At 32.0% G+C, this 13,383-nt stretch overlaps 2 protein-coding genes across 4 annotated transcripts; both read right to left on the bottom strand.

Moving 5' to 3' along the window:
- LOC109354254 (cryptochrome-1) lies at positions 409 to 4,865 on the bottom strand. 3 transcript variants are annotated; one of them, XR_002108531.1, is made up of 5 exons: positions 4,147 to 4,865; positions 2,671 to 2,892; positions 1,739 to 2,445; positions 645 to 1,418; positions 409 to 602 (listed from the first exon to the last, which is right to left on the bottom strand). XR_002108531.1 is itself a non-coding variant. In XM_019596619.1 (5 exons), exons 1-4 carry the CDS (start codon positions 4,457 to 4,459, stop codon positions 729 to 731), a joined length of 1,932 nt encoding a protein of 643 aa, XP_019452164.1. In that variant the 5' UTR covers positions 4,460 to 4,865; the 3' UTR covers positions 409 to 688; positions 719 to 728. The 3 variants fall into 3 exon arrangements, 2 of the variants coding, with proteins under 2 accessions (XP_019452164.1, XP_019452163.1); XM_019596619.1 differs by having other exon boundaries at positions 409 to 688; positions 719 to 1,418; XM_019596618.1 differs by having other exon boundaries at positions 409 to 1,418.
- On the bottom strand, positions 8,225 to 10,085 carry LOC109353557 (actin-depolymerizing factor-like). The gene is made up of 3 exons (XM_019595892.1): positions 9,964 to 10,085; positions 8,730 to 8,995; positions 8,225 to 8,627 (listed from the first exon to the last, which is right to left on the bottom strand). Exons 1-3 carry the CDS (start codon positions 9,988 to 9,990, stop codon positions 8,477 to 8,479), a joined length of 444 nt encoding a protein of 147 aa, XP_019451437.1. The 5' UTR covers positions 9,991 to 10,085; the 3' UTR covers positions 8,225 to 8,476.

Raw genomic sequence — 13,383 nt, 5'->3', positions numbered from 1 at the left:
ATGACTAAGTAATTAATCTCTTTTGGGTGAGAGAATGACCTCATAACAAATATCACTCTCAAGAATTGAACCTTTGAACTTTTGGTCTTTCTGGAGATCTAGTGGAACTTTACGCCATCATCAGCACAAACAAATAATATACAAAGTTTGACTATGTTTTAATGATGCATTCTTTTGCTGAATTTCAAAAAAAATTGCAGTTTGCACCATTGATTGACTAAACAGGCATACATAGGTTAAATAAATTGCAGCAATTAAATATTAGCACAATTTTCTATCCTTGAGTAATGAGCTTCTACTAGATTTATGATAATATTATAACAACATCATTAACCTCATATCAATCTTGCATGGCAATTCTTATTTGATAGTTACATTCCAGAGCCAACAAAAAAGAAAACAAGGGAGTGTTAAAAAATAAACCTCATTGTTAATCAGTCATCAAGATATTACAGATAGAGAGAATATGAATCCCAATGTATTAGAAACTACTTGGACAACACAACATGCTCAGTTACAAAGCCAGCATCCACATTGTTACAAATCCAACCAGTTGCAATTTCCATTCTAGACACTTTCATTGCTGTTGCATTCAGTTGTAGCTGAGACTTAATTTTCATCTATTACTTATCCAATTATGAGGCTTTCTTATTTCAGCTTCTATGTTACTACAAAACATTTATTCAAATAAGTGTTCTAAAGATGCTTTTTGTTTTGCACTGTATTTTTCATTTCTTTTCTCCTTTGGAAATATAAGGATGCTTACTATCTTCGCTTGAATTCTGCTCCATATCAATCTGTTCTTGCCATGACCACTTTGGATTAGAAGATGAGGAACACTGTTGGGGAACAGAAAATGAATAAGTGCTTGTAGTGGATTGTTTCTTACACGAAGATTCAGCCGTGGAGCACATCTCTTCTTGGTCAATTCCTGACACCTCGGGATCGTTTTTATGGTTTTGTGATTTATCCGGGTTCGGTTCTGCCTCTGCCACACACTTCGATCTCTTCCTGATAGGTTGGTCATTTTTAGGATCCTGAAATGCTGGCACCTTCTGATCATTAGCCGAAATAGTAGCACATGGAGTCTTGCCCTTCAACACAACTTTCGGAATGTCTAAATTTCCAGCACTGTTGGAGTTATCAGCAACAACTTCATTCTTTCCTTCTGAGTCAGCAGCTTTAGCTGCTGCTTCCATTTCCCACATCTTGAATATAGCTTGAGTCAGTCTTTCTCTGGCCGAATCTACACCAACTATCGGCTTTGGGTAATTTTGTCCCAGCTCAACTCCTGATGCACTATGCACAGTAAGAGGTGCATCCCAAGGATGATGTATCCACTCAGTTGGCATTCTTGCTAACTCAGGTAGCCATTGCCTTACATATTCACCTTCTGGATCAAATTTAGCGCCTTGGACCTGCCCCCGAAAGTGAAATTGAAATAGAAAAGTGAGTTGTTTCTCTTGTACTATTTTAGTATTTTTCTAGACTACGAAGGAGTAGAATTTACAATGTAGCCAACAGAAAAACCAAAAAGGAGGTAATATCAGTCTCAGTTAAGAGGGATATGCCTAGACAGCAACAGATCTCTTTCTATTACTTAGTCTATAGTTCAATCAGACAAATGATCTCCATAGGTTTTAAATGGAAAAGAGAATAAAAACATGGATATTCAACTAGAAAAATAATCAAAGTAAAATCTCGAATATAAACATTTGGAAAAGAAAACATGACAAACCTCAGGATCATCTAACCGCTCAAGCTCATGACCATCTGGTAAGCTTCCCGAGATATACTGCCACCCCAAGATATCACTTTCAAGGTCTGCATCCAAAAGTGTGTCCCAAAAATATTTCATACCCCATTTCCAAGGCAGAAGCAACATTTTCACGGCAAAACTAGAAACTATTACTCTAATCCTATTGTGTATCCATCCTGTTGCCCAAAGTTCTCTCATTCCTGCATCAACTAAAGGATAGCCGGTCCTACCCTGTCTCCAAGCCTTAAAGTTTGCAGGATCAGCATTCCAAGGGAAAAACTTCAAGTTCCCAAGAAGTGCTCTCTCGTGAGTGAACGGAAAATTGAAACAAAGATATCGTGAGTATTCTCTAAGTCCAATTGCCCGAAGGAAAAGAGTTACACTCTCTTCACCAACAATGTTGCCTTCATTTACCCATAATATCTGCTTCATTCGTGCCGATTGAAAAACTTTCCTCACACTCAATTCTCCAAAATGAAGATATGGAGACAAGAGTGAGGTAGAATCTCCACCAACCATTAACCTATTCTTGGAGTAGTGAAGCAGGTGCTTCTCAACGAACTCTGTTAAAGCCTTGTCGGCATTGCTCCAACCTGGAGACCATGCTCTTCTGAGTAACGCGTTGCTGGATCTTTCTAATTCATCTTCAAGACCTAGTTCTTCAATCGAACATTTATTAACTTTTCCTGTCATCCACATTCCACAAAGAAAAAGAAACAAATTATCAACTGATATTCTTATCTCACAAGCAAATATTATATACTCTTAGCTTCTCACATAGTCCTTACTGGTTATAAATTATAATGTATCTTTAGCCTCTAGCAAAAAAATGATATCAACAATGGTATTATCAAGACACAATCAAAGCGTAGTAACATATTAACATTGATATAGCCAATAGTCATTCATACCTTCAGCTGGAAATAATTGCCAAGGAGGATTGAGTGAAACCCCTTTGGTTTGCATGTCCAAGCATCTCTTCCAAAAAGGATCAAATGATGTAAAAGCATGTCCACTCTCGCTATATACTTCCCATGGTTCGTATAACAGATCCCCATTGTAGCTCTTCACGGATATGCCATGTTCCACTAGTTTTTCTTTGATGTTGTGGTCGCGAACAAGTGAAACTGGATCTGATAAAAGAATAAGGGTGAGAAATATATCCAGAAATTATCCAGTTCATGATCAACCACGACTGTTAATTCTAGCTAATTCTCAAGTCTCAACTAAATAAGCTGTTCTGTTAAAACTATTTTGGTCTGTATCATAGATCAATTTCCACTGTCTTTTGCACAACAGACAGAGAAATCGTTTCACTTTTAGGTACCACAAAGTAAAAAATGAATGTGTTCCGTAGTTAGTTTCACACCAAAAAAACTTGTGTTAGAATGTTCGGACACATGCAAAGCTTACAATCATCTGTGTCTCAACAAACAAAGGTAGAGGTTTACACATTTTATCATATGATTTGTAAGGAACTGCTCTGGCATTTAAAGAATTCATGCCTTAATTTCTTTTCAATTCTCCATCTAGTAAAAACTAGCATTCTTCATTTTCAGTAATAAACTACCAAATTGAAACAATGATGAGAATGACGCTTGGGACATGTAAACCTTAGAATTATTTGTTTCTTACATCTATTTTCAATGAACATACTTACCAAGAGATTCACATGAGTAATCTATTTTAGATACTTCTTGATGCACTAAAAGTAACAGTTCTGGCATGGCAGATAAAATATGTTTCCCACATCTATATATTCGTAAAACAGTGTTGATCTGCAGTTAAGTGTCATCCCTATGTTAAATGCATGATGACAGTAGAGCTTAGAGGAAATTCTTGTCCGCTTTGAGCTATGGTTTTTATGTGATTGTTGAGCTTCTCATATTGTATTACTTCATTCTGCTTTTGCCAACTCAAATGTGGACTCGGATAATCCTCCACTTCATGCAAAGACTTCAGAATTGATATTTGAATATAAACATGATTTTACTCCCACAACCTCCTTAAATTAGCATTCCTCTCGTCTCACCCCAAAATCTCTTGTTTACCTGGATCGAACCTCAAAAGTTATTTAATTGTACAACAAACAAGGTTTTCCACCTCATTAGATGAGCCTCAAGAATGAGGATGGATCCTGACTAAAACTCACCATTTTGAGAATCAATTTGCCAATGTTCAATTTGTTCTTCTCATTATACAAATTCAGTTTTAAGGATTGTCTTCAAGGACTATCCCACCTTGAAACTCTTTCCTAAACCTCCTCTAACTTGTTAACATAAAAGCCTAAATGCTTCTTCAAATTTTGGAGAACCAAAACATTAACTGGCAACATAGGAATCAACTGTAAAACAAAAAGAAAATTCTAAAAAAAAAACAGTACTTACCATAAAGATGGTTAAACACTACTTTTGTTGCTTGAATAGCATTTACACACTCCAAAAGTGCTGCAATAGTACTATGAGTTTTGATCAGAACAAGTCCAACTCCAAGAGATTTCAGTGACTGATTCAAGTGATCAAGAGACTGCTTCAACCACCACCTTGACACACGACCTGGATAAAATTGCCCTTCCTCATTAGGGCACCATATGAATACAGGAAACACAGAACCATCTCTAGCAGCAGCAACTAATGCAGGATTGTCCTCAATTCTAAGGTCCCTTCTAAACCAAACAATGGTCCTGTTCCTACTACCCATGTTTTACACTTCAAATTTTTCATGGCAGAGCCAAAGCTTGAAACTTCATATAATATCTTCCTAAATGACTTCTCCACAAGCAAATATTTCACAAGATCCCTACTATACCAACAGAAAGAATATGAACAGTGAGGATTGTTAGCTAAACTATGCAACAAAACTTATCCTTGAAAATAAAAAAGATGACCAAGTTAGAAGTGCTTCAATTCTAGGCACAAAACCAATCAAATCAAATATAATAATACTAAACTATTAGAGGGTTAGATAGGGTAGCATGCAGTGTATGCAAAAGTGAATGAATAATTGAATTGTATAGTGTAAGAGAAAGTTATGAGAATCTGAATAGTGGGGTGGGGAAGATCACATGGGAGGGACTAGAAGATAGTGGGGGACAGATACATATCACATGTATATGTCTTTTTCTTAATAGAGACAAAAGGATAAGAAAGAACATTGAATATGTCAAAGTAACACTGTTTCATCAATATGGACGGTTTGAAAAACCAATCAAATCAAATTTATCATAATGTCAATAAATATCTTTATCAAGTCCTTAAGTTGACCAGAGTAATAACAATAGTTGGAAGTTGTAACTAGGAAAAAAGGCAATGATGGCATGTACTTCTTTATCAATGTATTTATCCTTTAATTATTTCAGAAAATGAAGGTTCTTCTGGGAGAAATTAAGAAAAATAATAACATTATTAAGGTCAAAAACTAGAAATCACACTCTAAAAAAAACAATTTTTTCCTGCTCAAACAACATTATTTCTATAAATAATACAAGTGACTCAAAAAATAGAAATTTTTTATCTTTGGGATTATAGTGGTTGGTTTTTTAATATATATTTGAAAGATAGTGTATTTACTTCTATTATTTTTTAACATGATATATAATAAAGTTTATTTTAATTTGTGAGATAAAGATTGGTTTGTTGTTTATGTATTTAGTACAAGATAATTTAATTAACTTTGAACTTTTTTCTATTTATTTTGATTCTGAACATGTTAATTAGGCCCTGTATAAGTGTCTCTCAGTAAGGTTCCATGATTAGGAACCCTAGGTGCCGCAATTGGTGAAATTGGCATGTGAAGTGCGTCTATTAGGGATTTCAGTTATTTTTTTGTGTTTATTGTATTTATTGAGGTTTTCCTGAAAATTGAGGTAGATAAGACCACATTGCTAGTGCGAAAGTGTTAACATTGTAGTCACAATTAATATATTTTTTTTTTATATTAATCATTATAAAATGCATAAATATATAATTAAAATTAAAAATTAGTTAAACCGATAAACATGAACTACCTATTTGATTACTGGTAAATAGGGACAAGGGACATGTCTAAGCACTACTCTGATAGATTTCACCTCATTTTCATCCCTATTTACTAACAACGTTTTTATAACCTTGGTTTCTCCCTTCTCATTTTTCAAAGACTACCACACTTTGTTGACAACAAGTTTGTTTCTTGTGTGTGAAGATTTTGGGTTCCATGATCTTAACTCTTTAGTTGATTGCATATTTAAGATAACTATTGTGTACATCTATCTTTATTGACATGTTATCTTTTAATAGCATTCCACTGAGCAAGAAATTATTTTTAGGCAACATTTTCATGTTCTCTATGTCATAGTGAGATAGTCATGTGCAAGGTTACTCAATATAACAACAATTTATAATACTTCACTAATGTAGTAAATGGAATGTAGATAAATCTTGTTATATTCACTTTGGTATATAAAAACATGAATTTCTTATTAGAAAATGAAGACATAAATTGAGAGCTAATGAATGAATGAGTAGAATTCATAAGTATTTTAATTTAAAAAATAATGATAAATATCTCTTCTTTTCCAAAGGAAATGTTGAAAATCCTCATATCAAAGTTTTCTTGATGCTCAATCTTGGTGATGTTGAACCCTTGCTTTGTTTAATATTTTCTAACTTGAAGTATACAGTTTTAAGAAAGAAATATAAGTAGAATATTTATTTCTCTTTATAATAACCAAACTTTTATTTTATTAGGCAGGATCAACTATATGGATTGAAGGACATCATAATGTTATATTATAAAGTATGATTATTGACAAATCATTGATCTTTAAGTCTTTCTTAATCATTTCTCCTATGGGTTTTTTGCTTCTTTCTTCCTCTAGGAATTGAATTAGCTATCATTTGATCTACTCTCCTTATTGGACTTTACTAATCTCCTCCACACATGTTCATACTATTTAAGGCATCATTCTACCATATTTTCTGCAATAGGAGAAACTCCAATTTTCTCTATGATATATTTATTTCTAATTCTATCTTATCAGTCATGTCCACTCATCTCTCCTACATGGATCTATTCTCTTTTTGACATTTTATCGTTCAACATCCAGTCTCGTATAACATTGTAGATCTTATAGACGTGTGATAAGACTTCCTCTTAAAACTTTAGTGCTACATTTTTATCACATGACACCTGAAATGCTCTATCATTTCATCCAAACCTACTTGAATCTTATAGTTGACATCTCCATCGCCCTGTATGATTGAGGGAGATGCTAAGATTGAATTAATTTGAAGAGGCGAATTGTTAAATGCTATAAGTTCTGATTTTTGCATATATAGCTTACACACTCAAGATTTTATAGTCATTGTGAATTTAGAAAGTGGAGGTCTATTAACATGGAATTGGGATGGCTTCACTTTATAATCTATTCATGAGTTTATATGAAAATGAATGAAAAACTGAGTATGGAAAAAAATTTATATTTTGAACATATGGAGAACATGCAACTTCATGTAGTGTCCCACTTTTTGCCTCATGAAGTGCCTGTGGATGAAAATGACTGTAATCCTACCATGACTGTTCTTTATTACTAACTACTATTCCCACATTTCTTAGTACATGATTCATGGGACCCATTACTCCTAATAATGCTAATAGAATATAGTCACATATATATGAAACTAAATCCTAGCATTCAGCAACAAATGCTCCAATGTTTGAGAGAAGACAGATAAGTTAAAGATCAAGGGGGACAGTGTCCCATAAAGCTGGTAAAACCATAGGCAATTGGACAATAATATAATTAGGTGCCAGAGTGCCTGGGCAAGTTGACATCCTTAATAAAATCAAAGCCCAAATGATATCTGGGATCTGGAAACATTAGAAAATGAGTAGAGACAAACAAAATGTCACTTCAACAATGGTAGGTGAAATCGGTTACATGTACTAATAGACCTCCTAAGTATACTTTCTTGCAAAATTTAAGAGGTTCAAATGCAGGTTCCTCCTACTATCATAGACCTTTTTAATCTCCATGATTCTTTTGGTTGTTCTAAAGGTGTTAATTTGCATAGAATGTTATGGTTTGTTGTGGTGTGATCAATTTGGATTATAAGGAATGAAACTATCTTTTTGAAGAAAGAAGTAAGTTATGTTCATTTAATGGGATAGGATTTAGAGTACATCTTGAATTTGGTTATCTTATTTTGTAACTTTATTTTCTTTGTCTTTCATCAACTGGTGTATAGATCCAAAGTATTGTATTAATTTAGCTTGTAAAAAAATCAATATTTGATCACATCATGTATTTGGTGGACACTCCTTGTGCTCAGTCTAATACAATGTTTCTTATCTGAAAAATAGTCATATACAGTTTATTGTGCATATTTTCCACCACTCATAAATTCTTTGTTTTCATCAACTCAGATGCCTAGCCCATCAGAAAATAAATGATTTTAAAGCTTGCAACAAAAACAAAACCATACATGAATTAACAGGAAACAGATTAGATTCACCAAATGCCTCCATTGACAGAATATGATTTTCATAGAATACAAGTCAAAAGTTTCATATCCATAATAATCATATTTATATTATGCACCTGAGAAGCATCATTACAGTAAGATTTCTTAGCCAGAACCCCTGATCAGCCTTCACAGGTGTAGGTTATTTACCAGATGAGGCTCATATATACTAACCACATAGCTTAAACATAACCCTTTTAGATCATGTACAAGTTCAATATACACGGTCTCTAATGACTTCAAAACCTATCTCTGTTGGGTCTGTTGCCTGAATCTCATAATGGACACCCTTCAGCTCCTTTCTGAACCTGTACTTGGATGTTGCATATATCATCTTCGGGCGAATTCGCGCTACAGAAGGACACCTGTAAAACAATCAATTGATAAGCACAAGCAAAATAAGCATAAGAAAATTGAATGGGCTAATATGAAACTTGAACAATTATACAATAAACAAAGTTACTAACCATGCAATAAAAAAGATTCTACTCTTTCTGAAGTTCTCAGAAGTCACAAAATCAAAGTCAAATACAGCATATCTACAATCATTTTCAGGCAAGGATGCAGTGAAATCATCATAGCTCTCAGAAGGGCCTCCAGTTTTTTCAACCACAACTTCTTTTGTTTTCTCATCAATTTTGAAAATCACATATCTGTGAACCTTCTTCCTCTGCAGTTCTAGGAATGTGCTTACACTATGCTTAGCAGCACCCATGCCAGGAGAGGGATTTCCCTACATTGAAACAACATGTAATATTTAATAACATAATCATACCAAATAATAAGTTTTCTAGAAGAAAAAAAGGGTTAAAAGGATGATCTTCTATTTCGGAATAAAAGAGTATAATATCTATGCACTGTCACAATTATATACTAATAATAATCACTTATGTAAATCTCTTATCCCATGTCACAAAATGCACATGCACTACATGGTTTACATCATGTGCCTAAAGAAAAGTGAGCATAAAGAAAAGGCACCCCTAAAGCAATTAACGACTTCATTTATGAGGAATGAATGAAGTACCCTACAAGCATTCCTTTAAAGCATATAATCTAGTATCATATTTCAACCTTGAAAAAACATATATACACAGACATTGTAAGAGTTTTTATATTGTCCGTGCATTAACCATTAATTATTTTCAATCACCGTTGATTCTTCAAAAAAGTAATTCAAATGAATGATGCAATGATGTAAATCTTTGCATTGCATGGATATTACACTTTTCAACCTTTATATGAGATCACACATTGAAATCCAAACCAAAGTAAAGATCTTTTCAATTTTCAATTTATAAGCTGTACTCACAGCAGAAACAGCCTAACATTGCACTGAAAATACATTATCCAGGATCCAAACCAAAAGAAACAAAAGAAAAAGAGATAAAAATTAAAGTGTGAAAATTTAATTAAAAAATAAAAATATTTCACAACAAGAAAATGTGAGAAACATTATCTGCAATATCAACACAACAATATAATTAGTACACACTGGATCAACATGGATTTGATGTCAAGTAACTGTAACTAACTAAAAACACGTGATTTATACAAGAAGTTGCATGCATAACAATAAAAACCTCATCTCAGAACAAGATGGAAAAAAAACAGCAAAAGGGTACCCAAAAAGATGGAGAGAAAAACAGCAGAGAAATCATTAGTAAGTGAATGAAAGGTGAAAGAGGAAAAGAAGCATACCCCAATGAGTCCAAGTATGAAAGACATAGCTTTAGATACAGTGAAGAAAGAAAGATGAGGGTTGTTGAATTTCTAGAGAGAACGAAAGATGAGAGAAAAAAAGCAGACAATGAAAGAGGAAAATGGGAGAAAGAGATTTTTGATGCAAATGGAAAGGAAAAGAAAAAATTTATAGTAATCACGTGCCCATAAAGAAGGAAAGAAAGTGAGGGAAAGGAAAACCAAGGGAAAGGAAAACACGGCAAAAACAAGCAACAGAAACCCGCCGTGGTTTTTATTTTTTATATTTCCTGTTTTTCATTCAATATATTCATAGCCATCTAAATTTCTTAACTTTAGTAATTTCATAATATTGCAATTATTGTTTATACACGTGGTGGCATCTATCCTTAATATTTTCTTTTTAAAAACTATGGAAATTAAATTAATAAATCAATTAATGTAATGCTATAAATATTATTATTATATAGTACTTATTGGTCAGTTGGACTGTAAATCCTGACCCTTTATGGTACTTCTTGGTAAAAATAGTGCGATTTGACTACATTAGGTGCATGTTTGTATAGATGAAAACTTATGGTTTTTTTTTGCTTATTTTTTGAAAAATAAGTTTAAAATTACAATTATCTATGTTTGTCAAACTAAATTATAATCTCAATTTAAAAAAAAAAAGTGTAACAGTTTCGAAATCTTGTGTTTGATTTATTATGGGTTAGTTTACTATTTTTCAATATTTTTACTTCTCATTTTATCTAGTCATATCGCTATCTTCCTCTTTATTATTTGTGTATTATTTATTTTGTGAATTCAAGTTTAGTAACTTTTATTTATTTGTGTGTCATGTTATTTTTAATATTAAAATTGGTTTTTATATTGTATTTTATTTTAATATATTTTTTAGCCTTTGTTATGCAATATTAAAAATTGAAAAACTTGTAAAAATATATATGATGGTAAATATTAAAAAATATATATTTAAAAATTAGTGTAAAGAACAACCAAAATAATCGTAATATCAACAAATAATTTCATACATTTTTCTATAACTTACTATGTAATAAAACAACATTTCTATTTTACCTAAACAAAATAGATTAGTTTATATTCAATTTTTAACGAAAGTAACCCAAATTTAAACAAATTATAATCTTAATAGATTACAATTTCACCATTTATAAACTAAAATTAAAAAGATAATGCATACAATACATATGCCTAGATGGGATGGTTTTTAATATAAAAAATCCACAAAATTATTTTGTTTGGTTTAAAAAATAACAAATTGAAATGGAATAAGAATTCCAAACTTTTATGGTTTAATCGAAAAATTGAAGAAGCAAAAAGCAAAATGAAAGAGAGCCCAAATTGCAATGGTCGATTTAAACTTAAAAGCTCTTTAATAGTCACTAGGGATGACAATAAAAATTCGTGGATACCCGTCTGAACCGAACCCAAATTTAATGGGGAAAATCCGATGTGATTGGGTTTGGGTTCGGGTTTGGGTTTTACTCGGGTTTAAATTTTGGGTTCGGGTTTGGTATAGCAAAGACCCTAACCCGAACCCACCCCGAAGTAAGGTAATTCAATTTAAAATTGAAATTTCTATCATTTGCAAATTGTTTTTAATTTCTAATTATACTTTACATATTATTGGATCTTCAAACATAAAAGAAATGAAATAATATAAGAGAAAATAGAAATGTTAGAGAAAAATTACACGAAAATAATATCATATTTTCCTTAATACTTTATCATTTTCGAATTTTTTCCTGAGTTCGGGGATGGTATTTTTATTTTCAACCCTTGAGTTTGGGTTCGAGTTCGGGTTTTGAATTTCAGGTTCGAGTTTGGGTATGTGCAAACCCAATCCCGACCCACCCCGTTGCCATTCCTAATAGTCACAAGTGAGTTCGGGTCTAAATCTATCTTTGCAAAGTTGGGAATCAATGTTCTTTAAGTGTGATGAGTATTTGTGGTGGGTTAGTTTTTTCAATTTAAAATATGAACTTGTTATAAAATGTGTAAGTAATTTTGTGTTTGGGAGTTAAATTTTTTAAGTAGATTGTGAAATATATTTATAAATTTGAGTCAGAAAGATAAATTGTATCACTTTAACTCATTTACCTAGTATAGGAATTAATTAATGAATAATTGATGAATCATTATCTACTATGACCGTAGTATAGAGGTTTAGGATGATAAAGATTAGTTAAACTCAAGTAAGAGTGAGTCTAAATAATTTATTATATAAGTTGACGTTGTTACAAACGATAAGATGATAAACTCAAATAATAATTAATAGGATAACATAAACTTTAAATAAAGTGAGACTAACTAAATCCTAGATAAAATAATTTTCTATTAATCTAAGTACATATAACACGCCTCCTCAAGCTAAAGTTGGGTAAGCTTTAAGCTTGTTACAATTAATTCCTTTCAAAATAAAATTGATCAAATAATTATATGGGCTCCATAAATATTGTTGCAAGGTATTGTGAACTATAAAATTTGCATATAGAAATTCCACTACAAATGATTGTTGGTGAGAAGATAAACCATTGAAATAATCATGTTAGATATATTTAGGATAAAACATTATTTTATATGAGATTTAGTTAACTTTATTTATCTTATTAGTTATTATTTGGATCGAAATTATCTTATTCATTGTAACGACTTTTGCCTATATAATAAATTATTTGGACTAACTTGTATTGGAGTTTGACTAATCTTTACTACTCCTAAACTTTCTACGTGGAATGAAAGCAGTTTCATCCTCCATAACATGTCCCATCACTATTATATTGTCAATGTGCTGAAAATTCGGAACTTCGATTAGTCACATCCCTTTATCGTATCACCTTCTTCTTAGTATCCATTCTTTTCTTTCAATATTACAATTCTTAATTCCATCAATAATCATTCAAATAGCTACACAAATACTCTCCACTACAACATGGTGATACTTTATTGGTAAGTGATAAATTATATTAGTACTAATTTCTTTTTTAATCAACAATTATTCTGATGGTGATTATGCAAATGAGTTTTTTTCTCATCGACGATCATTCTAGTTATGCCTCTTTCCTCTTATTGATGAATTATGTTAATAGTCATTTTTTCCTCATCTACAATCGTTCTGATGGTGATTATGCCATTATGTTCTATTCCTACCAGCGTTCAGTCCACTGATGCATTTTTTCTTTCTACAATTGATTAATTATGTCAATAATATATTCTTTTCTCGTCAACGATCATTTCAATGGTGATTATACCAATGATTTCTATTCTCACTGACTATCATTTCGGTGATGCACTTTTTGTCACAATGATGAATTATATTAGTTATAACTGTCTTTCACATCAAGATCATACCAATGTTGAATATATTTAAGTATCATGGTTCATATTTTCAACAAT

This window comes from Lupinus angustifolius, chromosome LG08 (genome assembly GCF_001865875.1).
Source record: "Lupinus angustifolius cultivar Tanjil chromosome LG08, LupAngTanjil_v1.0, whole genome shotgun sequence".
NCBI lineage: Eukaryota > Viridiplantae > Streptophyta > Magnoliopsida > Fabales > Fabaceae > Lupinus > Lupinus angustifolius.
This window is presented reverse-complemented; position numbering and strand designations above follow the sequence as displayed.